This window comes from Salvelinus fontinalis, chromosome 1, assembly GCF_029448725.1.
Source record: "Salvelinus fontinalis isolate EN_2023a chromosome 1, ASM2944872v1, whole genome shotgun sequence".
NCBI lineage: Eukaryota > Metazoa > Chordata > Actinopteri > Salmoniformes > Salmonidae > Salvelinus > Salvelinus fontinalis.
In genome coordinates this window covers 47,147,957-47,174,687 of record NC_074665.1, presented here as the reverse complement: position 1 = coordinate 47,174,687, position 26,731 = coordinate 47,147,957, and the positions used below count along the sequence as shown (strand labels likewise).

The following is a 26,731-nucleotide window of genomic DNA, read 5'->3' as shown; positions in this document are numbered from 1 at the left end:
GTTTTATTTTTTCCGTTAGATGAGACTTTCGCCATGCAACGGCCTCTATTGATCATCAGCCCACAGCATGCCAAAGGGGAGAGAGAGAGATCATCCCACCAGACAACACAACATGGCTCAGAGACTCATTCACAGGAGAAAGACAGGCAGATGAGAGGGAGGAATGAGTGAGCGAGAGAGAAAGGAGAGAAAGGTGAAGGACAGAGAGTAGGAAAATTGGGTGGCTGGGGGTTTGAGGAGCCTGGAGTGAACATGGGATCTTTGAACACTTGTGTTGGAATTGCTTTGGTAATGTTATGCAGTATGCATGTGTGCAGTAATACAGTAAAGCAGTAATTCAGCAAAGTACTTGATTGAATTGAGTTGTGAGTAAGGCGAAGGGGACTATTGATGGTCAAGATGTGCTCAGGTCATGATGGGGTCACGGTGTTCAGAATGTGCTCAGGGAGAGACATTACAAGTGTTAAACAGTACTATTCCAATGGGCCCTGGTCCGAACCCTCCCACACTCTAAAGGTTGCTACTGTCCACCAAATATCGTCCCGGGTTTCTGCACCATTATTCACCACTACAGAGCGTTATCTTTTTATAGCTTTCATATACTGTACATACTTTGCCATATTCCTTTGCTACATACAGTGCATTGCTCTAAAAATAACATAAAATCCTGTAACCTCTCCCAGTCGTAAAACTAAATTAGTAAAGCTACATGGTTGGACTACCTGACGATAATACAGTGTACCACTTCACGTATGAAATATTTACAGTATAAAGTCAATTTTTCCTTTTAACATTTCTCCCCCATTACAAAGAGCGTGTGATTTAGTTGTTCAAACACACACATACACACCCACAGTCCCACACACACACACAAATAGCAGGTATAAAATAAGCAATCGCTGGACTCTATTCTATAACAGCTTCCAAGCATTTGAATGTCAATATAATAAATCATTTATTTTCACACCTGAAGATACCTGTGCCTGTATGAACCAATGGGCACACTGTTACAGTATGAAATGTGTCCTTTTAAACTGTTTGTCTACCAGAGGAAATCACTTGTAACCCTAATAAGGAAGTCCTTGTGAGACAGGAAGTGACCCGCTAAGATGTCCTGAGATAATGGGGGAATCTCATTTGGATTTGCTCAACTCCTGTGTCCTCTCATCTGCGTCCTCCCTCTCTCGCTTACTATATATGAAACAAGACTCTTTCTCCACTCGCGCAATATTAGGCAAATTATGTTTACACGGGTGGAATCATAGAGATATATGCTATATATCCATGGGTGGTATTCCCAAAATAAATGTTTGAAGTGATAAAAAACGAATTTAGATAGTTGTGCAAGACATTTTATAGATAAAAGGATAAGTAGCATATTGTTTTTAAATGTTTGCATGCTTTTCTGCTTCAAGAAAACAACAGCTGATTCAAAGGGGCAGGCATTAAAATACTTCAGCGCTTGCCACCACGAGGATACTCTTGTGCTTCCTCTGCAGAAGTAGGTAATCGAGGAGGTGAGCAGGCTCCTTCGTTTGCCTACTAACGAATTGACACTCCTCCACCACTCGAACACTTATCGGTTTTCGGATCATGGAAAGAGGACGGAGGAGTCAAGGAGAGGACGAACTTTTGCACCAAATTAGAATCTCCCGATGTCTGACAGCAAGGTCCTGTCTCAGTCCAGACAGTCTAGATGAGCAATGTCCTGTCGTCATGGTAACTGCTCCATTGGAGAGTCACTTTCACATATTTTCTTCTTTTGAAAAACGATCCTTCTCCCTTATTGTCCATAGCCATTTTCACACTTTGGAAATGTCCAGAAAATCTGTGAGATCCCATTGGTTCAGCGATATGTCAGCTAGAAGATCAGTTTCCCTATTGGATCACTGGCCCTTAGATCAGCTAGTTTTCTAAAGAAAGTCACCTGACCAGCTAACGTTTCGGCCTCCCCAGGTTAAATGTATTCATAGAGAGAGAGAAGCGGAGGAAGAAAGAAAAAAATTTAGAAATTAGGGAGAAAGGAGAGAATAGATGTGACGTCAGAGAGCATTGCGTGTTTTTACCAAACTCCTTGTTTAGAAATGGCTAGCGTTGTTTCTTTTGTTAGCATCATTAGCAGTGTTACTGTGTGGGCTTAGAAGCAAAATGGCTGAACAGCAGAACGAGTTGCTGTGAGAAACGGTGTCAGTCAGTGGACTCTTGAATGTTGCTTCTCCAACTCTTGGTCACAAATCAAAATGACAAACGCATGCTCTAGTGATGCCTCGTCCTATAGTGCGCTGCTGTGAGTGATGATACCAATTTCTGTGGCACAGTCAGGAATTTGACATTGGGGTTCTTCTCGGCAGCGTTGTAATACGTCAACATTTCACTCCAGTCTCAATGGCAGTGGCTATTATTTTGCACAGCTTCCTATCGCTGTGGCAACAGCCACAAATACTGCTGCTCATCCCCCCATTCTCAGACACAGATCTCTATGGCAGTAGCCATCACCATCTGGCTCTTGGTCTTCTCCCGGCCCGGAGAAGAGTGGTGCTGGCCAGGAGACTCCTCCTGAGGGGAATGGGTGTCAGAGAGGACACTCCTCTTCAGGGGCGCTGGGCGCAGGAGTGAGGTCGTCCCAGGGGGGGTGGAGGGCTCTGGGTGTCTGTGGGAGCGTGATGAGGAGGAAGACGAAGAGGAGTTGGAGGTACAGCTTGCGGAGCATACGCCAGACGAACTGGACCTCTCGCCTCTCTTGGCCCGGCAGGAGGCGCGGCGTCGGAGCTCGCTGACCAGTTCGTACTTGACAAAGCAGAAGACGTCCTTCACACCGCAGCGCTTCTCAGGCTCGGCGGCGAGCAGCCGCTGGAACATGCGTAGGGCGTCATCGGTGAAGCGGCGCCACTGGGACGGGTAGGCCGCCGTGGGGCACCCCGCTCGCTGCCAGCGGCGGAATTCCTCGTAGAAGGCATCGGCGGGCAGCGCTGCCTCCCAAGGGAAGTTACCCGTCAGCATGCAGAAGACGAGTACACCGAAGGCCCACACGTCTAGACTGGTGGTCACCAGGAAGCCTTCGGCACGACTGGCACGGCACACCTCTGGCGCCGTGTACGGGATGGTGCCGCTCACACGCTTCACGCGACAGCCCACGCGCCGTGTCATGCCGAAGTCAGCCAGCTTGATGCGTCTGCACTCACGGTCGAAGAGGAGCACGTTCTCGGGCTTGACGTCACGGTGCACCAGATTCTTGCTGTGCATGAAGTCCAGAGCCAGACCCAGCTGCTGCATACAGCGCTTCACCATCTCCTCCGGAAGACCAACCTACAAGGAGGAGGATAGGAAAGGAGGATGGAGGGAAGAAAGAGAAAGGAGTGAACAGATTTGTTTTAGTGTACAGTGGAGGGGAGGAAAACCAAGTGCAATAAATTAAATGAGAAAGAAACAGAATAGAGGTGTAGAGGGAGTAAAGTGGGACAAAATAGGTTTTGTTAAGCATTATATTTGCACTCATCTTTAACAACCTAGAGTAAGAACCTTTGAGTCAAAGGTAGCCCTCCACTGAAAAGCACTGGAATTAAATGAGAGCCTTACAGTACACACTAAAGGAGCATGCAGCTCAAATCTGAGTAGGGACTTAGACAAGGCTCCAATTCCAGAAGGGCTTGTTAAAACCACATTGCTTTGAAACACTGCGCTTGATTGGCTAAGGTGTGGGAGAACAGTGATTGGTGGGCAGATGATAAGCATGATCCAGTACAGTACCTGGGGTGGAATGATGTCGAACAGGTCTCCCGCGGGGGCGTACTCCTGTCCGAAGACGTAGCTATCCTCTGTCTCGAAGAGTACGTCCAGGACTTTGATGATGAAGGGGCTGCAGCTCAGTGTGCCCGTCAGGCTGTACTCCCTCAGGAAGCTCTTCAGCTTCGTCTTGCTCTTTGTCACAAACTTCAGAGCCATTTTGGTGCCTGATATGTTCACACAGAGAAGAACAGAATGAATGAATGAATACTTTAATGTCCCATGGGAAAAGTTGTTTGGCAACACTTCCGAAGACAGACAGATGGAATCAAAATACTGTACAGTATCAGAGCAATATTTTAGAGTCAAAGCAAATGTATAAACTAAACTGACATTTATTAAGTGAATTTAACTAAATATGCCTGTGCAATCTGATTCTGTGTATCTGAAACCTCCTCCACTCCCCTCTCCGTACCAGCTGCCTCTGTGCTCTGAAACACACCCTCAGCTGTTGACTAAGCACACAGCTGTGCAATCAGAGCATCTTAGAAAGCTCCCACTGCACTTTTACCCGGTCTAGTGCCCTCTTAACCTTAATGGCATGTAACCTTTTAATGAACTCTCAACCTAAAGAGCCTTTTCACCCTGAAGTCTTACACTATTGTGACCTTTGACCTCACAAACGCCCTGTCACTGTAGTGGCCCGTTTCATTGAACTCTTGATTTAGCCTACATTCTATTGCACCATCTGACTCTCTGGTCTTGTTGTGGTATGATCGTGTAAACTCTATTGAAACCTTTGCTCCCAACAATGTCCCTTCACCACACCCATGCATGCCCTCTGACTCACCCTGTGTGCGGTGTGCCACCAGGTCCACCTTGCCGTAGGTGCCCTTGCCCAGCTTGCGAATGTGCTCGTAGTGTTTGGCCACATCTGCAGCCGACAGGGAGGTTATGGACAGAGCCTGCATGTCCTCCACAGGCACACCGCCACCACCGCAGTAGCCCACCTTGGAGGTGGGAGAGCCCCTGCCGCTGCCCACCTGGCCCGGCCCCGACGGAGACAGAGACAGGCTCGCCTTGACGCTGTGGGGCACACTGGGGACAGAAGAGAACACACAAACATAACATTATGTCATGTCTGAGACAGTAAAGAGTAGGAGAGTTTCATGCTAAATACAGCAAGCTTTTTGGCGATCCCACACACACGTGACAACGTTGACTTAGTGTGTGTGTGTTTGTGTGTGTGTGTTTGTGTGTGTATGCGTGTGTGTGTGCTTGTTTGCCTATGTGCAAGTGAATGACTACACTGAGGTGAGAGTTATGATCCCTTATTGCTGTCACATGTTAAATCCACTTTAATCAGTGTAGATGAAGGGGAGGAGACAGGTTAAAGAAGGATTTTTAAGCCTTGAGACATAGATTGTGTATGTGTGTCATTCAGAGTGCGAATGAGTAAGACAAGTGATTTAAGTGCCTTTGAACAGGGTATGGTAGTAGGTGCCAGGCGCACCTGTTTAAGTGTGTCAAGAACTGCAACGCTGCTGGGTTTTTCACACTCAACAGTTTTCCGTGTGTATCAAGAAAGGTCCACCACCCAAGGACATACAGCCAACTTGATACTGTAGGAAACATTGGAGTCAACATGGGGCAGCATCCCTGTGGATGCTTTCGACACCTTGTAAAATCCGAATTGAGGCTGTTCTGAGGACAAAAGGGGGTGCAGCTCAATATTAGGAAGGTGTTCCTAATGTTTTGTCCACTCAGTGCATAACCGACATGTTAGAGTACATCTTAATTTGCATACAATCAATGCAGTGGCAGGAGAGCAGAAGGGGATTGGGTTGTGTGCCTGGTAGTGGAGGCTGGTGGGAGGAGCTATAGGAAGACGATAATGTGTAATGGCTGGAATGGAATTAATAGAATGGAATCAAACATGGTTTCTATATGTTTGATACTGTTCCATTGATTCCATTCCAGCCATTACAATGAGCCCGTCCTCCTATAGCTCCTCCCACCAGCCTCCTTTGGTGCCTGGTAAACATATTTGACATGGAGTCCCTCTGGGAAGTTAGACATGGGTCTTAGACTGGGTCTAAGGGTCGCTGATCTTCTAGGAATGTCACGATTGTCGTCGGGAGAAAGAGAGGAGGACCAAGGTGCAGCGTGGTAAGTGTTCATATTATTTAATAAAATACGCAACACTTGACAAAACATCAAACACGACAAACGAACAGTCCTGAGCGGTGAAACAAACAGTAAACAGGAAACAACCACCCACAAACACAGGTGGGAACAGGCTACCTAAGTATGATTCTCAATCAGAGACAACGATAGACAGCTGCCTCGGATTGAGAACCATACCAGGCCAAACACATAGAAATACAAAACAAGAACAACATAGAACACCAGACATAGAATGCCCACCCAAACTCACGCCCTGATCAACCAAAATAGAGACATAAAAAGGATCTCTACGGTCAGGGCGTGACAAGGAACTCATGCAGACAATATTGACCTTGACAGTACACGAAAATGAAGCTGGGCAGTTGGATGTAGGGATAGAAACAGCTGACACAGAAATGGTAAAGACAGTGGTGGATATAATATAGTAATAATAATATCATCATATTATATTCAAGTGCCTTTTCCAATAGAAATGCATTTCCATACAATCGATAGCGTGAAGGAAGAAAACGGGATTACTTTAGTTGTGCCCAGTAAATATATTTGACTTGTAGTGGCTCTGGGCTAGCTGTTGGAATGTTGGTTGTCGACTCAAGTTGCTGAACCCTGAAAAAGTTGTCGCTGAGATGTTTGGTAGGACTTTGCAATAGGGCGGACTGACCATTGGAGGACATTGTGGTCGTATAGGGCAACAACACTTCATTACACTCTATGACACAATAGATAAGCTTATTCGGAATGCAAGGCTGACCTAAAAAAACGAACAAATGTACACATCTCTACCATTGTCGTTATGTGTGACTGTTTGCACGTGCTGTGTGTGTTTACTTGTACTGTACACACAGATAGGGTTGTTCATAAGGCAAGGCTGATCTCAGATGGAGATGTCGTCTATTGTGCATGAATATCAACACACACACCAACCCCAACAGTGTGTTTTTCACACAGAGATGGACCATTGGAAAGCGAGCACTCTGGCTCTCTCTCACACACACACACACACACACACACGTTCACACACACACACACACACACACACACACACACACACACACACACACACACACACACACACACACACACACACACACACACACACACACACACACACACACACACACACACACACACACACACACACACACACACACACACACACACACACACACACGTTCACTGAAGGCTCTTTCTCCTCTCCCTCCCTCCACAGCCCAGCTTTTTGTTCTTCCTCTCGTCCATTTGAGATTACTCAGCTATATCTTGTGAGAAGAAAGTAATAAATATTGCAAGATGAAGTAGAGGGTGAAAACTGAAATAGGATGCAGCTATTTGGAGCCACGTTCATTTCTAAGATTTTCACATTTTGTATTTGTTTTTGTTTAACCTTTATTTAACTACGCAAGTCAGTTAAGAACAAATTTATATTTACAATGACGGCCTACCTCGGCCTCCCCTAACCCAGACGACGCTGGGCCAATTGTGCGCCGCCCTATGGAACTCCCGATCACGGCCGATTGTGATACAGTCCGGGATCGAACCAGGGTCTGCAGTGACGCCTCTCAGGAGCCATGCTGGGACTAAACAAGGCCAAATGATAAAAGTGTGCCTCGCTAAGTATCTTCCATAAGAACACAAATAGTAATTTATCAGTCATGATTAGAGAGAGATATATAGACATACTGTAAGTCGCAGGATGTCTTCTGCCTAGGAGTGAAAACGGTACCGTTGTCACGTTCCTGACCTTATTTTCCTTTGTTTAGCTTTGTTTAGTTGGTCAGGACGTGAGCTGGGTGGGCAGTCTATGTTATTTGTTTCCTGTTTAGGTTCATTGTTTATTAGCCTTATATGGTTCTCAATCAGGGGCAGGTGTTTGACGTTTCCTCTGATTGAGAACCATATTAAGGTAGGCTGTTCACACCGTTTGTTTGTGGGTGATTGTGTTCCTGTGTCAGTGTGTGTACCACATGGGGCTGTTTCGTTTCGTTCCGTTTGTTAGTCTGTTCCTGATTATTGTGTTCTTCGTTGTCTGTAAGTTCACATGTTCAGGTCTTGTAACGTTGTTTATTGTTTTGTAGTTAATTAAGTGTTTTTCGTCTTCGTTATTATTATTAAATTATTATGTCTTCATACCTCGCTGCATATTGGTCCGATCCTTGCTCCTCCTCAGACGAGGAGGAGAATGAACGTTACAACAGTGCATTGTCTATGCAGTGTATATCTATGTTGCTCATTTGTTGCTATCAAAAAACAGCTTTGAACAGGTTTGGTTCAATTGCCCAAATAGCCTTTGAAAGTTAGAAACAGATTGACTAGACCGGATCCCCTATCCTGCTCCTGATCCATCAATCATAATGAATGTTTGTTTACTGGCTCTCCTTCAGCTCTAGCTTGCTAGTTGCAGCCACCTAGGGCTCCACGGGGGAACATGTAACGCTCCGGCATCAAGTCTAATCGCATTACTCAGCCTCCACTAAGACAAAAACACCCCGAACCAAAGACGCTGCCACCTCATTTCCTTTGCAGAGCATGATTAAGAGGCCCAGAATGTGATGAGGGGAAGAGATGCATCAGCTGCAGTCTAAAGTTCTAAATGGGAACCAGGAAATGGGAACCTGCAAAGTGCTTTGTGGGTGTGTTGATGGAGGGTTATGTGTGAGTCTGGGTTTGGATGAATGTGTGTGAGTGCATAAGTGTGTGACAGAGCTCAGTTTGCATGTGTATTGGTTTGTGTGTGAACGTCTGTCTATGTGTGTCTGTGCACTCATTTGCGTATGTATGTGTGCCCCCGTACACACAGTCCGGCAGTGACACTATCAAAGGGCCATTGTGTTTTCTATCTCTCCCAGAGAGCAGCTGCGGCGCTGCATGAGGGAGGCAGAGCGTCTCCACCGGGTCTCTTTCCTCACGACTCAGCGTAAATGTTCAGTTAAGGCCACATGCCATACTGTGCTCCCATACTGCTCTCTGATCCCACTCTGTCTTCAGCAGCTATAAAAGAGTGGCACCATGGATATATACGGATTTCACTGGTGTGAGATCCTTTTGTTCCTTGCTTTATTGAGCCAGTGTATATCATTAAAATAACTGAACATAGTCTGCACACTCAAATGATCCATACACAAATGTACATTTGAAGTCGGAAGTCTACATACACCTTAGCCAAATACATTTAAACTCAGTTTTTCACAATTCCTGACATTTAATCCGAGTAAAAATTCCCTGTCTTAGGTCAGTTAGGATCACCATTTTATTTTAAGAATGTGAAATGTCAGAATAATAGAAGAATGATTTATTTCAGCTTTTATTTCTTTCATCACATTCCCAGTGGGTCAGAAGTTTACATACACTCAATTAGTATTTGGTATTATTGCCTTGAAATTGTTTGACTTGGGTCAAACGTGTTGGGTAGCCTTCCACAAGCTTTCCACAATAAGTTGGGTGAATTTTGGCCCATTCCTCCTGACAGAGCTGGTGTAACTGAGTCAGGTTTGTAGGCCTCCTTGCTCCCACACACTTTTTCAGTTCTGCCCACAAATTTTATATAGGACTGAGGTCAGGGCTTTGTGATGGCCACGCCAATACTTTGACTTTGTTGTCCTTAAGCCATTTGACACAACTTTCGAAGTATGCTTGGGGTCATTGTCCATTTGGAAGACCCATTTGCGACCAAGCTATAACTTCCTGACTGATGTCTTGAGATGTTGCTTCAATATATCCACAGAATTTTCCTCTCTCATGTTGCCATCTATTTTGGGAAGTGCACTAGTCCCTCCTGCAGCAAAGCACCCCCACAACATGATGCTGCCACCCCCATGCTTCACGGTTGGGACGCTGTTCTTCGGCTTGCAAGCCTCCAACTTTTTCCTCCAAACATAACGATGGTCATTATGGCCAAACAGTTCTATTTTTGTTTCATCAGACCAGAGGACATTTTTTATACTTGCATACTATTGTTCGTACAGATGAACGTGGTACCTTCAGGCATTTGGAAATTGCTCCCAAGGATGAACCAAACTTGTGGAGGTCTACACTTTTTTTTTCTTCTTTTGATTTTCCCATGATGTCAAGAAAAGAGGGACTGAGTTTGAAGGTAGGCCTTGAAATACATACACAGGTACACCTCCAATTGACTCAAATTATGTCGATTAGCCTATCAGAAGCTTCTAAAGCCATGACATCATTTTCTGGAATTTTCCAAGCTGTTTAAAGGCACAGTCAACTTAGTGTATGTAAACTTCTGACCCACTGGAATTGTGATACAGTGAATTACAAGGGAAATAATCTGTCTGTAAACAATTGTTTGAAAAATGACTTGTGTCATGCGCAAAGTAGATGTCCTAACCGACTTGCCAAAACTATAGTTTGTTAACAAGAAATTTGTGGAGTGGTTTAAAAACAAGTTTTTAAATTTGTGGAGTGGTTTTATTATTTTATTTTATTTATCCGTTATAAACTTGAAAAACAAGTTTTAATGACTCCAACCTAAGTGTATGTAAATTTCCAACTTCAACTGCATCTACTAAGATCAAAACACTTAAATAAAGGTATGTTAGTTAAATAATACAGTATGACTGCCATTAAAATGGGTGAGCGGATTGCAGTGAGAGATCTATTCCAGTTCCTCATTCACAATTCATGTCATTCTTATGTCATTCTTAACCTCTGAACCTTCATTGCTCTAGACCAGTGGTACTCATTACGTGGCCCGCAGGCCGCAAGGGGCCGGCAAGCCTTTAAATTGCGGCTCGCAGTAATTTTCCTATTTTCCATTCATAGTACATAACAATGATACAATTTCAATTCAATGTGTTTAATGCAGGCCTGAATCACTTCATTGAATATATCTATTGTTCCCTGGACAGCAGATAGATGGCAGTATAGCACAGCTGTTGAACACTAAGGCAGAACTAGAACGTTTGCCGAAATAAAACGCAACTGCTCAGCTACAGCGACTGACACATTTCAGTTTGCTACTAGCTAATTTTGCAGTCTGGCGACATGGATCGATTTACTGTAAAAAATAAACGGAAATCTATTGACAATGAAAATGAGTGTCACGTCCTGACCATAGTGCTTATGTGTTATGCTTGTTTTAGTGTTGGTCAGGACGTGAGCTGGGTGGGCATTCTATGTTGTGTGTCTACTTTGTCTGTTTCTGTGTTCGGCCTACTATGGTTCTCAATCAGAGGCAGCTGTCAATCGTTGTCCCTGATTAAGAATCATATATAGGTGGCTTGTTTTGTGTTGGGATTTGGTGAGTGGTTGTTTTCTGTGTCAGTGTTTGTGCCACACGGGACTGTGACGGTTAGTTTGTTTTGTTATTTTGTAATTGTATATTGTTTTCATGTTATTAAATCATGGAAACTTAACACGCTGTACATTGGTCCTCCGATCCTTCTCGCCTCTTCCCGTCCGATGAGGAGGACGAAATAGACTGCCGTTACAATGAGGGGGAAGAGCTGGAGAACAACGTGACAGCTATGAACAAACAACCACCGGACAACCAGGAAAATGAGGAAGATGGTGGCGGGGAAATGCAGCTAGCTAACGTAGCTAACATAGCTAATGTGGCTTCGATGGCTAAGAGAAGGAAATCGACTGAAAGTTCCAAGAGAAATGGACAGACAAGTATTTTTTTGAACTGCATGATGGGACCAGCTCACTTTGTCTTATTTTCCAGAAGGCAGTCAATAGTTTTAAACAAGAAAATGTAGAGTGACATTTCCAGTCACATCATGCCCACTTTGACAAAATATATCCGCCACAAAGCAACATCAGAAACAACAAAATAGCGCAGCTCAAAGGACAACAACAAATGATGGGCAGATCTAGCACTGTTGCAGAGATTGCTTGGATATTCGCGAGAAACTAGGCCTTCACAGACGCAGAGATTGTCAAAGAATGTTTTGTGGCCTCAGCCAAAATATTGTATGCTGATTTCACAAACAAGGAAGCTATTTTAAAGCAAATTAAGGGACTGCAACTCTCAGACTCGACAATAACAAGATGGATAGAAGACATTGACGAGGACTTCGGTAAGCAACTGATTACTGACATATCCGTGGCGCTGTGTTTTAGTATTGCGCTTGACGAAAGCACTGATGTAAGTGACATTGCCCAATTATGTGTTTTTGTCCGCTTCCCTCAAAATTAGTCGTTCAGAGAGGAACTTCTATGTTCACTGCCTCTTTAGGGACAAAAACGAGGAGAGGATATTCTGAAAGTCCTTGTTACATTCTTTGCTGATAATATTGACTGGTCAAATCTGGCATCTGTGTGCACTGACGGTGCCCCAAACATGCGAGGGAAGGAGAAAGGACTCATAGGCCTGATGAGAAAGGTAGAGGATATTCCCGAATTTGTTACATTTCACTGTATCATTCATCAGGAAACACTCAAAGACTGTGACTTACAGAATGTGATGCAGCAAGTCGTGTGCGTGGGTGAACATTATTATTGCGAGGGCACTGAATCACCGGCAATTCCGCGAGTTTCCGGAGGAATACCAGATAGAATACAAGAGGTGAGATGGCTGTCTCGTGGCAGAGTTTTTGGAAAGATTTCTCTCCTCCCTTAAATCCGTGAATTTGTTGCAAGCAAGGGGGGAGAGGAGCCAGAGCTGGCTGATCCACAGTGGATATTAAAGCTTTCTTTTTTAACTGACATCACCTGCCACCTGAACACGGTGAATCTCCAGCTCCAAGGGAAAGCTAAAACTCCGGGCAAAATGCTGCGTGTGGTCACAGCATTTCCAAATAAAATCACCACACTGTTTGTTTGACAGACAGTTTGTTCATTTCCCAAAGCTCAGAGCAGTCACCACATCCAACCCAGACATACTGCAACATTTTAGCTATGATGCATTTGTGCGTGTGTTGGAAGAGCTGAAGTTGGAGTTTGAGTCAAGATTCAAGAATATCATGGAGTACAAGGAGTTTTTCAACTTAATTGAGAACCCCTTTCATGTGCCAGTGTCATCTCTGACCCCAGTCATCAAATCAAATCAAATGTATTTATTTAGCCCTTCTTACATCAGCTGATATCTCAAAGTGCTGTACAGAAACCCAGCCTAAAACCCCAAACAGCAAGCAATGCAGGTGTAGAAGCACTGTCCTGACCGTGCTGGAATAGAGATTGAGATAGTGGAGATGCAGGCACATGGGACATTGCAAGGTGAACTAAGATCAGGTGTTACCCATTTCTGGAGCCTTGTGTCAGACAGAGTATCCACTTCTGAAGCAGTGTGTGCAAAAGGTGACACAATTATTGGTCAGCACCTATTCATGTGAAGCAACATTTTCAACAATGAAACAAAAACAGAGAAACAGACTGACCAATGCACACCTGGATTGCCTCACAAGGATAACGACAACAGACTCTACATTTAGAATGAATTCAGGCAAGGAGCAGAAGGGACATTTTCGCTCATCCAACTACTGAAGTAACCCTTAATATGGGTCGTATACATGTGATGTAGCCTATTTGATGAGTGTATGTATATATGTGTGATGTGCTGTACATCAAACCAATTGCATGTGCTCTATTGCTCTGAATTTGCTCTCAATTGATAATTGATCATATTGGAAGACAAAGTACAACAAATTAAAGATCTGTGAGGCCCTCTGAATGATTGTCTCAACCCAAAGTGGCCCCCTTACTCGCTATTTTTTGTAACACTGTTCTAGACTCTAGAGATCACCACATGTAGCCATTAGGTATTTTCTGCAACATTTCCTGTGCTGTGAACTGAAAACTGACCTCTAGCAGCCATCAGCGCAGAGGTCGTTTACTTCGCTAACCCTAACAGATAAGACATCCCCTTTGAAGCCCAGAATGCCCTAACAGACAAAAACATACAATTTAAGGTCCAGAATAGTCCACACTAACAGACAGAAGAAACTGCGTGAACCACACACACACACACAAACGTTTCTGTTAAATTGCAAAAACTGTATTATTATATTAAAATGGTCTACAGTAACGGCCTGGACCTCCATATGCCGAGACATGAGATGGTTAGTGAAATAGCCAGACGACCTTTACTGAACAAACTCTTGGCTTGAGATGAGAATAGAGATGAACCTTGCGAGACTAATGCCAAAATGTTTTATTTTTTGTCTCAGTTTGTATGGCTGGGCCACTCAAGGACTTTCACATTCTTGTTCTGAAGCCAATCCAGCATTGCTTTGGCTGTATGCTTGGGGGTCATTGTCCTGTTGGAACATACATCTTTGCCCCAGTCTAAGGTCGTTTGCACTCTGAAGCAGGTTCTCATCAAGGATTTCCCTGTATTTGGCATTCATTGTTTCCTCTATCCTTACCAGTCTCCCAGTCCCTGTCGCTGAAAAGCATCCCAATAGCATGATGCTGCCACCACCATGCTTCACAGTAGGGATGGTGTTAGACGGGTGATGAGCTGTGCCTTGTTTTCTCCAGACATAGCGCTTTGCATTCAAGCCAACATGTTCAATAGTATGATCAGACCACATAATATTTTGTCATATCTCAGAGACTTTCACGTGCCTTTTTGTAAACTCCAGGCATGCTGTCATGTGCCTTTTTCTCAGGAGTGGCTTCCATCTGGCCACTCTCCCATAAAGCCCAGATTGGTGAAGTGCTGTAGAGACTGTTATCCTGGCCAGGGAACTCTGTAGTTCTGTTAGAGTGGTCATTGGGTCCCTGGTCAACTCTCTGACTAAGGTCCTTCTTGCCCGGTTTCTCAGTTTGGGCGGACAGCCAGCTCTAGGCAGAGTCTGCTTAGTTCCATATTTTTTAAATGTTCATAAGATGGAGACAACTGTGCTCTTGGAAACTTTGAACATTCTAGAAATTGTTTAATAGCCGTCCCTAGATTTATGCCTCATCCCAATTTATATCTTGGAGATCTACGGACAGTTCCTTGGACTTTATGGGGGTATATTATCTGCTCTGACATGCACTGTCAACTGTGGGACCTTTTATAGACCGGTCATGTCCAAACAATTTAATTTACCACAGGTGGACTCCAATCAAGTTGTAGTGACATCTCAATCATGATCAAAGAAATTGGATGCACCTGAGCTCAATTTGTAGTGTCATAGCAAAGAGTCTGAATACTTATGTAAATAAGGTATTTCTGTTTTTTATTTGTAATAAATGTGCAAACATTTCTGAAAACATGTTTTCACTTTGTCATTATGGGGTATTGTCTATAGATGGGTGAGATTTTTTTTAAATCTATTTAATCCATTTTGAATTTAGGCTGTAACACAACAAAGTGTGGAAGAAGTCCAAGGATATGAATTCTTTCTGAAGGTACTGTATGTCTCCTTTGTTCTTTACTAAACTTAGCGTTGTTTTGTTGTAAAGATTGTTTGGTCTTGAATCTTTAATTGATCCCTCGTGCCTCATCTCATCCTTTTCCCATATTCACTGTAATGTTCTATCTGTACAGTATTGGCCTCGTGTTTGAGTGCCTATTCATCTCAACATGAGAACACATCAATAATTAGGCTCTTTTGTCTTTCATATTGGTGTTAAATTAAAGGCCCAGTGCAGTCAAAAATATGATTTCCTGTGTTTTATATATATTTCCACACTATGAGGTTGGAATAATACTGTGCAATTGTGAAAATTGATGATGCCATGTTAGTGTAAGAGCTGTTTGAAAAGACCGCCTGAATTTTTGCCTGTTTGGTGGGATTGAGTTTTGGACTGCCTGGTGACATCACCAGGCAGTACATTAGTTAATAGAACAATGTGAAAGAGAGTTTCAAACCTCTCTGCCAGTAACAGCTAGTTTTCCGTTTTACCCTCCCCACGCAGACCACACACTGGGCACAGATGTCAGTTCAACGTCTAGTTTTGATTTACATTTGGTTGAGTTGTCAACTAACGTGAATTCAATGTGAAATCAACCCAAAAACACGAAATTCCCTTACGTTGATGCGTTTTGGCAAATTCATCCAGTTTTCCACATCATCACCAAAGACATCATGCCCATAGGGGTCACAGGGGCACATGCCCACTCAGATTTGTCCTGTTTTAAAAAAAAACAACTTTTATTTGTATTTTTGGTTGTTGTTTCTCTGTAATATTACTAGCCACCTAGCAATTTTATGAGTTGCCTTTAGGTAGCCCAGATAAGTTCCCAATCTCCCAACCTCATAACTAGCTACCAAGAAGCCATTTCAGGCTATCAATCAAGTTAGAGTAGCTAGCTTGTCTAACTATCTTAGCTGGCATGCCTGCTGACAAGGTTGGTAGACTTTAGAAAAGCAATTACTAAATGTACTGAATAAGATTCACATTCCTTTCAATCATTTACAGATTTTTGCAAAGATGCAGAGAAACATATTTAGTTTATATATAAATAAAAAAAACACCAGTCAGGAGGATACAGACAGCTCAAGAGGTTTGCTTAAATATGCAGAAAAATATACTTATTTTTTACTAAGCACAACAGTTTTGTCTCTAGATAGCAGGACAAAGCTGTTTCAAGTGTTTGAAAAATGATGCCCCTGGTCATCGCAATGCATTTTGGGTTAAAATGATTGGAAACAATGTTGATTCAACCCGTTTTTGTCCAGTGGGCACTCCCAGATAGTCCTAGCAAAATTCTTGCTTGAGAAATTGCTCTTTGCAAAGCAGCTATTTTTGTTTATTTTTGACCATTTTAATTGAAAACAATCACAGTAAGGTACTTAATTGTTACCTAGAAAGGATTTGATATTGAGATAAAAACGGCTGCATTGGACCTTTAACATTACATTTCCATGGGAACCGTCTCCCCTGAAAATAGACGCAGCTTGGCAACTTCAAGTGGACATCTCTCTCTTACACTTTAATACTGCAGTAGGAATCTCATCTACACAGTAGCATCCTATACTCTGAGTCTGGCCATTTAATTAAAACTGTTTGAATAACACAATCAGAGTTAATTGTAGCCTGTGAGGAAAAAAGTTCATTCTGTGATGAAGGTCATGTCATAAACTTGAGTTGAGGTGAATCAGCCGATATAAAGAATATATTAAAAAAGCTTTATTTAAAAGCTATGGCCTGTAAACTGGGGCACTACTTTAAACAGCTCGAGATATTCAATCATAGCTGTATTAATGTCATCATTAGGTCTACTTTAGCTGCTGTGTTAGAGGGGTCAAAAACCTTCAATGAAATGAAACAACATGGCCGCTCTTTACATTCCATTCTGAGGAAATGGCCTACTGATTCTAAAAAGTGGGGGAGTGGGTGTCTGACACAGCAAATGTCCCCACAGCAAATCAATATGGAGAGTTTGCGCTCTTCATAGCTTCTAAAGTCCACCTTCTCAATTCCCTCTTCTCCATTCTTGAGAAATGTAAACAGGAGACTAATGAAATAAATAATTTGATTTCATAGTCTGACTCACTTCTCGCTCCCAGGCCCTAATGGACTATACCTTTTGTCTCAGCTGAAAATTCATAATCTCTCACACACGCGCGCGTCGGTAGGTGCCGTTTTCTATTACAGCATATTGGATGACCGTCATTCATATGACATTGATAGGTATCGCTACTCACATGTGCCATTTACCCATCATGCGGTTGCTACAACCTAGCCTACAAATAAAAGTTCAGAATGTAGGTGCACAGGTCGAGAGACAAATTGGAGTAATCAAGGTGACTGACAGTGACACTTTCCATACCGTTTTGCACACTCTTGCCTGTATCTAGCTGATCTGAGGGGTAATCATTAGTCCAAATAGTTGCATTCCGTTTTGCAACTAAAACGAGAGTTTCTATTGGACAAATTCAGCTAGGTTCATCCAAGTTTCGTTCCTCTTGCTTCTGTTTAAGAAATGTTTTGCAACCGAATCGGCAGAATGAATACACCACTGATCACCCGCACACACATTTCACTTTCATAGGAACCACATACAGCACCATCACTTTGCTCGTTGTATAATTCTTTCTCACATCTACGCGCTCTCCTCCTCTCAGCTTTTCCCTTCACTTGTGGATTTCAGTGCACAACACAATGAAATAATTTTGAAAGATAAATTAATTTGTTAAAAAAAATTAAACTATTGTCCTTCTCTCTCTTTGAGTCAACATCTCACCATACTGCAGTGCTAGCTAGCTGTAGTTTATGCAGCTTATGCTTCCGGTAATAGAGTAATTCTCGGAACCTTTGATTGCGTGGACAACATTTCAGTTTATGCTGCAAGAGCTTTGATAGGTTGGAGGACGTCCTCTGGATGTCGTCATAATTACTGTGTTAGTCTATGGAAGTGGGTGAGAACCATGAGCCTCCTAGGTTTTGTATTGAAGTCAACCTACCCAGAGGAGGACAGAAAATAGCTTTCCTCCGGCTACACCATTGGTCTACCCTAGAGGGTGCTGTTGAGGCTACTGTAGACCTTCATTGCAAAACAGTGTTTTAACCAGTTATTTGGTGACGTGAATATGTTTAGTATAGTTTCAACTTTAAAAAAAAATGTTAAATTAAATTCACTGGGTAGGATGGTCCTCCCCTTCCTTCTCTGAGGGATTTCCACTGTCACGCACACACGCACTGTATCACAGTTTGTCAGCACCGAGGACATGCTTGAGAGGAACAACAAAACACTTTATTCAATATAACCTCAATAAACAACCTGTTCAATAGGAACGCCCTGTGAGTGTTATCTAGCTCCGTGGTCCACCACTCAGTAGTAAATAACTGAATCATCTACCTTAACAGCACGAGTGCCAGTAGAGCCAGGTACGAGGAGAGCTAGCTACAGTAGCACTTCTCAGTTTTCCTCACACAGGCCCGTAACATTGGAGACTTCCTGCTGGCCGGTGATTGGACAGACCAGCAGCCAGGGCCACATCCACTCATTTTGACAAATCACCTTCACTCTGCTGATCCGGCTCTCTCTTCTCTGTCCTCCACCCCCCCACTGAGCCTGTGGGCCGTGCGGGCGCCACTTGACTCCCTCTCTCTTTCTCTCTCTCATGCCCGCCTCAACACCTGCTGCTTCTGCTGAGAGCTGTCAGGGACGGTCAGGGACGGTCAGGCACAGTAGAGCATCACCTCGCCACCACGCCGAGAGAGACTGGACAACACGGACCACAGAACAGAGCGGTAACCCTACCCGAGGGTAAACACCCAGAGAGCAGTCAACTGTCCACCTATTATTGCTCTATTGTGAGCAGAGCAGCTAGATTCAAAGAAACTAGACAGGGTGCTACTGCTAACTACAATGGATTGAACTATAAGGATGTAGAGCACCATTCAACATGAAATAGCTAGTACCCCATTCCACATGAAATGACTAGTCTATATCATACAAAAGCAATTATCAAAACAGTAGAGCCACACAAAACCACTCAACAGTCAAAAATCTGTGCTCAGCCAGCCAATAGGAAAATATACTGTATACCCCCTCACCCTGTATGCACACTACAGTATAGGAATGTTTAATGTCATGACTGACACTATAGGATTGAGGACATGAAATGGGAGCGAAACACAGCAGCCTTCCCCAAGGCAGGGAGGAAAATTAATCTCTTTGATATGAAATGGATGGGTAACCGTGACTCCACAGCTGTACTGACAACAACTGTAGTGGACTAGAGTCTAGAGTCTACTACAGGCTGGGAGAGAGACACAGTTTGGCTGTATTATGATGAGGAGGATCTAAAGAGAAACTTGGCCATTGGCTGGAGGGGACCACTGTAACCAGAGAATCAGGCCTTGATGTATTACCATGGCGATAGGGGGATCCTACCGCCAAACGCCAACCCTGTGGTGACATCAGGCTGGATTGATTGCTGAGGCTGCTGAGATCGCTGAACCAGATGGGCTGCAATCCTCTCACTCGTTCCTTCCCCTTTCCTCTGGCCTCATTGACTTCGGATGGAATGCCACCGCTGTAGATGCCGCTGATCAAACATCACGCCTATCCGTTCAGTTAAGCACATCAATTTACCTGCCACCAAAGTGTGTCATTGTCATAGCTGTCGCTTTCCTCATCCTCGGAAGAGGTGAGGAGAGAAGGATCTTCAGACCAATATGCGGAGTCAGGGAAATATGCCATCTTTTTTATTAATACGAAAACTGATGACACGAAAACAAACACTTTCAAAACTTACAAAATAACAAAACGACGTACACGCAACCTGAACATAAACTTACATGGACAAACGTAAACTCACGAACAGGAACGGACATCGAAACGAACGAACAGCCAAACAGCTCCAAAAGTGAATACATCTAACATAACGAAGACATCACAGGAGACAATCACCCACAAACACACAGTGATAATGCCCTACCTAAATATGACTCTTGATTAGAGGAAAATGCAAACCACCTGCCTCTAATCAAGAGCCATACCAGGCAAACCGAAACCAACATAGAAACAGGTAACATAGACTGCCCACCCAAAACACATGCCCTGACCAAAAACACATAAAAACTAACATAAATAGGTCAGGACTGTTACAGTACCCCCCCCCCAAGGTGCGAACGCCGGGCGCACCAGCACAAAGTCCAGGGGAGGGTCCGGGTGGGCAGTTGACCACGGTGGTGGTTCCGGTTCCGGACGCTGTCCCCATACCACCATAGTCACTCCCCTCTTCTGTCTACCCCTACCACTGACCACCCAAACATTACCTTCCCCTAAATAATCAGCTAGCACCGGAACAAGGGGCAGCACCGGGACAAGGGGTAGCACCGGGACAAGGGGCAGCACAAAAACAAGGGGCAGCACCAGGATAAGGACCATCACTGGAATAAGGGGCAGCACCGGGACAAGGGGCAGCACCGGGACAAGGGGCAGCACCGGGACAAGGGGCAGCACCGGGACAAGGGGCAGCACCGGGACAAGGGGCAGCACCGGGACAAGGGGCAGCACCGGGACAAGGGGCAGCACCGGGACAAGGGGCAGCACCGGGACAAGGGGCAGCACCGGGACAAGGGGCAGCACCGGGACAAGGGGCAGCACCGGGACAAGGGGCAACACCGGGACAAGGGGCAACACCGGGACAAGGGGCAGATCCCGGCTGAAGGACTCTGGCAGGTCCTGTTTGGACGGCTCTGGCAGGTCCATGCTGGCTGACGGCTCTCGACGCTCATGGCAGACTGACGGCTCTCTACGCTCATGGCAGGCTGACGGCTCTCGACGCTCATGGCAGGCTGACGGCTCTCGACGCTCATGGCAGGCTGACGGCTCTCGACGCTCATGGCAGGCTGACGGCTCTCGACGCTCATGGCAGGCTGACGGCTCTCGACGCTCATGGCAGGCTGACGGCTCTCGACGCTCATGGCAGGCTGACGGCTCACGACGCTCATGGCGCTCTGACGGCTCTGGCTGCTCATGGCTCTCTGACGGCTCTGGCTGCTCATGGCTCACTGACGGCTCTGGCTGCTCATGGCTCTTTGACGGCTCTGGCTGCTCATGGCTCACTGACGGCTCTGGCTGCTCATGGCTCGCTGGCGGCTCTGGCAGATCCTGTCTGGTTGGCGGCTCTGGCAGATCCTGTCTGGTTGGCGGCTCTGGCAGATCCTGTCTGGTTGGCGGCTCTGGCAGATCCTGTCTGGTTGGCGGCTCTGGCAGATCCTGTCTGGTTGGCGGCTCTGGCAGATCCTGTCTGGCTGACGGCTCTAGCGGCTCCTGTCTGGCTGATGGCTCTAGCGGCTCCTGTCTGGCTGACGGCTCTGTAGGCTCATGGCAGACGGGCGGCTTTGCAGGCTCATGGCAGACGGGCGGCTTTGCAGGCTCCTGGCAGACGGATGGCTCAGATGGCGCTGGGGAGACGGATGGCTCAGATGGCGCTGAGGAGACGGATGGCTCAGATGGCGCTGGGGAGACGGATGGCTCAGATGGCGCTGGGGAGACGGATGGCTCAGATGGCGCTGGGGAGACGGATGGCTCTGGCCGGATATGGCGCACTGTAGACCTGGTGCGTGGTGCCGGAACTGGAGGCACCGTGCTAATGATAAGCACCTTCCTACTAGTGCGGGGAGCAGAGACAGGGCACACTGAACTCTCAAAGCGTACTCTATACCTGGTGCGTGGTACCGGCACTGGTGGCACCTGGCTGAGGGCACGCACCTCAGGACTAGTACGGGGAGAAGTGACAGTGTGTACAGGACTTGGGAGACGCACAGGTGGCTTAGTGCGTGGGGCCGGAACTGGAGGCACCGAACTGGATACACGCACTATAGGGAGAGTGCGTGGAGGAGGAACAGGGCTCTGGAAATGCACTGGTAGCCTAGTGCGTAATATAGGCACTGTAGGTACTAGGCTGGGGCGGGGAGGTGGCGCCGGAAATACCGGACCGTGCAGGCGTACTGGCTCTCTTGAGCATTGAGCCTGCCCAACCTTACCTGGTTGAATGCTCCCGGTCGCCCTGCCAGTGCGGCGAGGTGGAATAGCCCGCACTGGGCTATGCAGGCGAACCGGGGAAACCATGCGTAAGGCAGGTGCCATGTATGCCGGCCCGAGGAGACGCACTGGAGACCAGACGCGTTGAGCCGGCCTCATGACACCTGGCTCAATGCCCAATCTAGCCCTACCAGTGCGGGGAGGTGGAATAACCCGCACTGGGCTATGCACACGTACAGGAGACACCGTGCGCTCTACTGCATAACACGGTGTCTGCCCGTACTCCCGCTCTCCACGGTTAGCCTGGGAAGTGGGCGCAGGTCTCCTACCTGCCCTTGGCCCACAACCCCTTAGCCCCCCCCCAAGAAATTTTTGGGAGTTACTCACGGGCTTTTCGGGCTTCCGTGCAAGACGTGTCCCCTCATAATTCCGGTTACGAGCTTGAATCTCCGGCTTCCATCCACGTCTCCTAGCTGCCTCCTCATACCAGCGCTCCTGGGCTGTGGCTGCCTCCCTCTTCTCACGAGAGCAGCGATTTCCTCCAGTTTGCGCCCAGGGTCCTCTACCAGACAGGATCTCCTCCCAAGTCCAAAAGTCCTTGTTGCTCCGTCGAGCATTTTTCCCATACCGCTTGGTCTCTGTATTTTGGTGGGTGATTCTGTCATAGCTGTCGCTTTCCTCATCCTCGGAAGAGGTGAGGAGAGAAGGATCTTCAGACCAATATGCGGAGTCAGGGAAATATGCCATCTTTTTTATTAATACGAAAACTGATGACACGAAAACAAACACTTTCAAAACTTACAAAATAACAAAACGACGTACACGCAACCTGAACATAAACTTACATGGACAAACGTAAACTCACGAACAGGAACGGACATCGAAACGAACGAACAGCCAAACAGCTCCAAAAGTGAATACATCTAACATAACGAAGACATCACAGGAGACAATCACCCACAAACACACAGTGATAATGCCCTACCTAAATATGACTCTTGATTAGAGGAAAATGCAAACCACCTGCCTCTAATCAAGAGCCATACCAGGCAAACCGAAACCAACATAGAAACAGGTAACATAGACTGCCCACCCAAAACACATGCCCTGACCAAAAACACATAAAAACTAACATAAATAGGTCAGGACTGTTACAGTCATGATTTACCAGCCCACCAGGTCTCTCGTGTCCAACCTGCCCCCTGTCTACACGCTACACCGGACATAGGCTATGCAGTAGGTGTACTGCTCAGTGCACTGTGTTAATTGCAAAACAGGGCAGAGTGGTGTGCATATATATATGGTACGCTACAGTGTATGATACGCTACCATGAATTATACAGTATGGGATTTAACTATTTTCCAGTATATAGAGGGAAACTGTACTGTGATTTATTCATATAGTACAGTAACATACTGGCTTCACGAAGTTGTTAATGAACACTTTACAACGCTGTTAGTGAACAATGGTCCTGTGATTGCCCTGCAAGGTCAAGGAAGTAACGCTTTGTCATCAAGCAAGAAATGGTGAACAAAATGAATGTCCAACTCTTCACCGTCCTCATGTTTCATTTAGAGTCAGACACTCATTTAAATGTATTACATGCCCTTATCAGTCAGATGTTAACGCCACTGACCAGAATGTACACTCGCTTTATGGTGCTTCAGAGTGCCCATTTTGTTACTCTATTAGTGCATAATGGTGCTAAATAACAAATGCAAAGTGCTGGCTGGGAAAGGAAATCCTGCCTGATTTAAAATGTACATACACTATGGAAATGTGTGGAGGAAAACTCAATCACATCCACCTAGAGAGAAACACACATTCAAATTCACCTGGAGAATATACTGAATAGCCCGTCAACCTTGAAGGTATGTCTGTGCTCATCAAATCGTTTTAATTGTTTAAAAAAAGGACATAGGTACAATAGAGACGATTTTGAAGATGTCACCTTTTCCTCAAAGAAAACATATTGCATAGGTGAGTAGCGAAAGCCTAGTGAATATGGTTCTTAAAATCTGTGTGAAATAATGATCACAATTTGTTGAATGAATAGTCCACAATCCACTTGCAAAGACCACTGAAAATCTTTAGAGACTAGGCTACACTAGAAATTATGCACATAGCCTAAAGCACAATACATAGAAACAAACAAGCAAACACAGACTGACCAATAAATAACGGTTCTTTGCGTTTATGATTCAAGTTGCCATTGCATCATATTTCCCAAGATGTATGCATATGCTAATGAGGTAACTTTCACACGATCTGTGTGTGTGATAGTGAAGTCCAATCAGAGGTTGTAACTTAACTCACCTGCTGGCGACCTGTCTATCTCCTCCATGGTCCTGCATTTGCGCAGCGCGAGGAGCCCCTGCGCTCTTCAACTGACCGGTTGATTCACCGGGGTTTGGTGGCAATAAACCGACGAGATCTCCTGTTAATTTAAACTATTCTATTTTAAATTAAATGAATCATATTTCAACATCAACGAATGAGTCCATATATGAACGTTTTATTTTTAAACTGCAGTTGTGTTTTTGTTTCAATTATGCAGGGTTCTCTTGTCTGAAAAATGAATAGCCCATAGTGTGAACTGACTTCAGGTCCGTCTTTGTGTCTTGTTTTCTCCTCTGTGTTGGTAGTAATTCTCTGGTTGGTTCCGTGCGTAAAGGCGCTCTTCTATTTAGGGTTATTCGGTGGCAATGGAGAATTGACTCCGTTGTCTTCTATGGTTTGGCGATGGTCGGTAAGATTGCCCGTTTGTCTCTCGAAAGCGCACATCTACCCTCAACCTGCGAGGCAACTAGAGGCGGGTGTTTGTTTATCTTTCGCTCTTCTTGGGTCTGCATGACCCAATTCAACACCACACACCAAATCCATTCATTTGCAGCATACTTTTCAGCCTGCGTGGAAAATGACCCGACTCTCTATCTGCACCTATTCACAGTTTCTCCATTTTTTCCCTCTTTGAATCAGGGTGCTATTGTTGCTTTTCACTCTCCCTTTCACAACTGTTTCCAATCTCTCTGCTGCTTAGCACTACCAGCCAGCTCTTTCATTGTTCCCTCCCGTCTCGTCGTCTCCACCACTCCACCTTCTGGCAGCAGAAGCGCGCTCTCACGTGCACTGGGTCCTAGCGCCTGGGGGTTTTGTTGCCAATATGTCTTTGATTTACCACACCAATGACTGTTGCATAATTCAGTAGTTTATGGCCTCATGTACTGTCAATGAATTTACTGGTTGGTGGTTCCCTGGCCATATTTAACAACAGGCAGGCATGCAGGCATCTTTGTCATCCTGAATAGATTGGATTGGTGGAATGGGATTAGAATAACAGGGATAACCTTATCAACCTTAGCGCATAGTCCCCCACTAATCCTTTGTGAGCGTCATCAGAAATCACGGATCAGAAAGGTTGACGAGTAGAGGAGTTGAACGGTTGGGAACTCGTCATCGCCATATCCCCCTCAGGCTGGCCATTTGTTCCACTCAAGACCCACTGCTCCAGAACTAAGACAGCCTAGGCCTACAGTGTCACGATCGTGTGGCGGATTGACGGACCAAAATGCAGCAGTTGGAAAATAAGCCATCTTCTTTTATTTTAAAAGATGACAAACAATAAACACGAAACACTTTAACAAAATAACAAAACGACCGTGAAGCTACAAACGTTGTGCACATACATACAGGCTACAAACGTTCTACATAGACAATTACTCACAACCAATGAGAGCCTATGGCTACCCTAAATAAGGCTCCCAATCAGAGACAACCGAAATCAGCTGTCTCTAATTGGGAACTCATTCAGGTAACCATAGACTCTCCTAGACAACTAAACATACATAGACAACGCTAGACATCTACACTCAACACAAACCCATATACTACACCCCATAACCCCTTTACCATATAAACACCCAAAACCAACAAAACATAAACATTCCCCATGTCACACCCTGACCTAACTAAAATAATAAAGAAAACAAAGAATACTAAGGCCAGGGCGTGACATAACCCCCCCCTTGAGGCGCGAACTCCGGGCGCACCATACACAGTCTAGGGGAGGGTCTGGGTGGGCTTCCCTCCACGGTGGCGGCTCCGGCTCTGGTCGTGGTCCCCACTTCACCACAGTCCCTAACCACCTCCTTAGCTTCTTCAAAATGACCCCTCTCCACATTAACCCCATTGCATTAAGGGGCAGTTCTGGACTAAGGGGCAGTACCAGGGTAAGGGGCAGTACCAGGGTAAGGGGCAGTACCAGGGTCAGGGGCAGTACCAGGGTAAGGGGCAGTACCAGGGTAAGGGGCAGCACCAGGATAAGGGGCAGCACCAGGATAAGGGGCAGCACCAGGATAAGTGGCAGCTCCGGACTGAAGAATGGCAGCTCCGGACTGAGGGACTGCAGCTCCGGACTGAGGGACTGCAGCTCCGGACTGAGGGATGGCCCATGGCTGGCTGACGGATCTGGCTGCTCATGGCTAGCT

General features: G+C 45.5%; 1 protein-coding gene across 1 annotated transcript; it reads right to left on the bottom strand.

Moving 5' to 3' along the window:
• Positions 1 to 930: 930 nt before the first annotated feature.
• Positions 931 to 25,340, bottom strand: sbk1 (SH3 domain binding kinase 1). Its single transcript, XM_055924053.1, has 4 exons — positions 24,561 to 25,340; positions 4,574 to 4,821; positions 3,748 to 3,950; positions 931 to 3,306 (listed from the first exon to the last, which is right to left on the bottom strand). Exons 1-4 carry the CDS (start codon positions 24,596 to 24,598, stop codon positions 2,464 to 2,466), a joined length of 1,332 nt encoding a protein of 443 aa, XP_055780028.1. The 5' UTR covers positions 24,599 to 25,340; the 3' UTR covers positions 931 to 2,463.
• Between the last annotated feature and the right edge of the window lie 1,391 nt (positions 25,341 to 26,731).

Excerpts from the sequence above, each read along its gene's own strand:
- sbk1 (XM_055924053.1), bottom strand. The coding sequence starts at position 24,598 with ATGCAGGACCATGGAGGAGATAGACAGGTCGCCAGCAG. Across the intron at positions 4,822-24,560 it reads GATAGACAGGTCGCCAGCAG|TGTGCCCCACAGCGTCAAGG; the intron begins GTGAGTTAAGTT and ends TTCTGTCCCCAG. Across the intron at positions 3,307-3,747 it reads TCGACATCATTCCACCCCAG|GTTGGTCTTCCGGAGGAGAT; the intron begins GTACTGTACTGG and ends TCCTCCTTGTAG.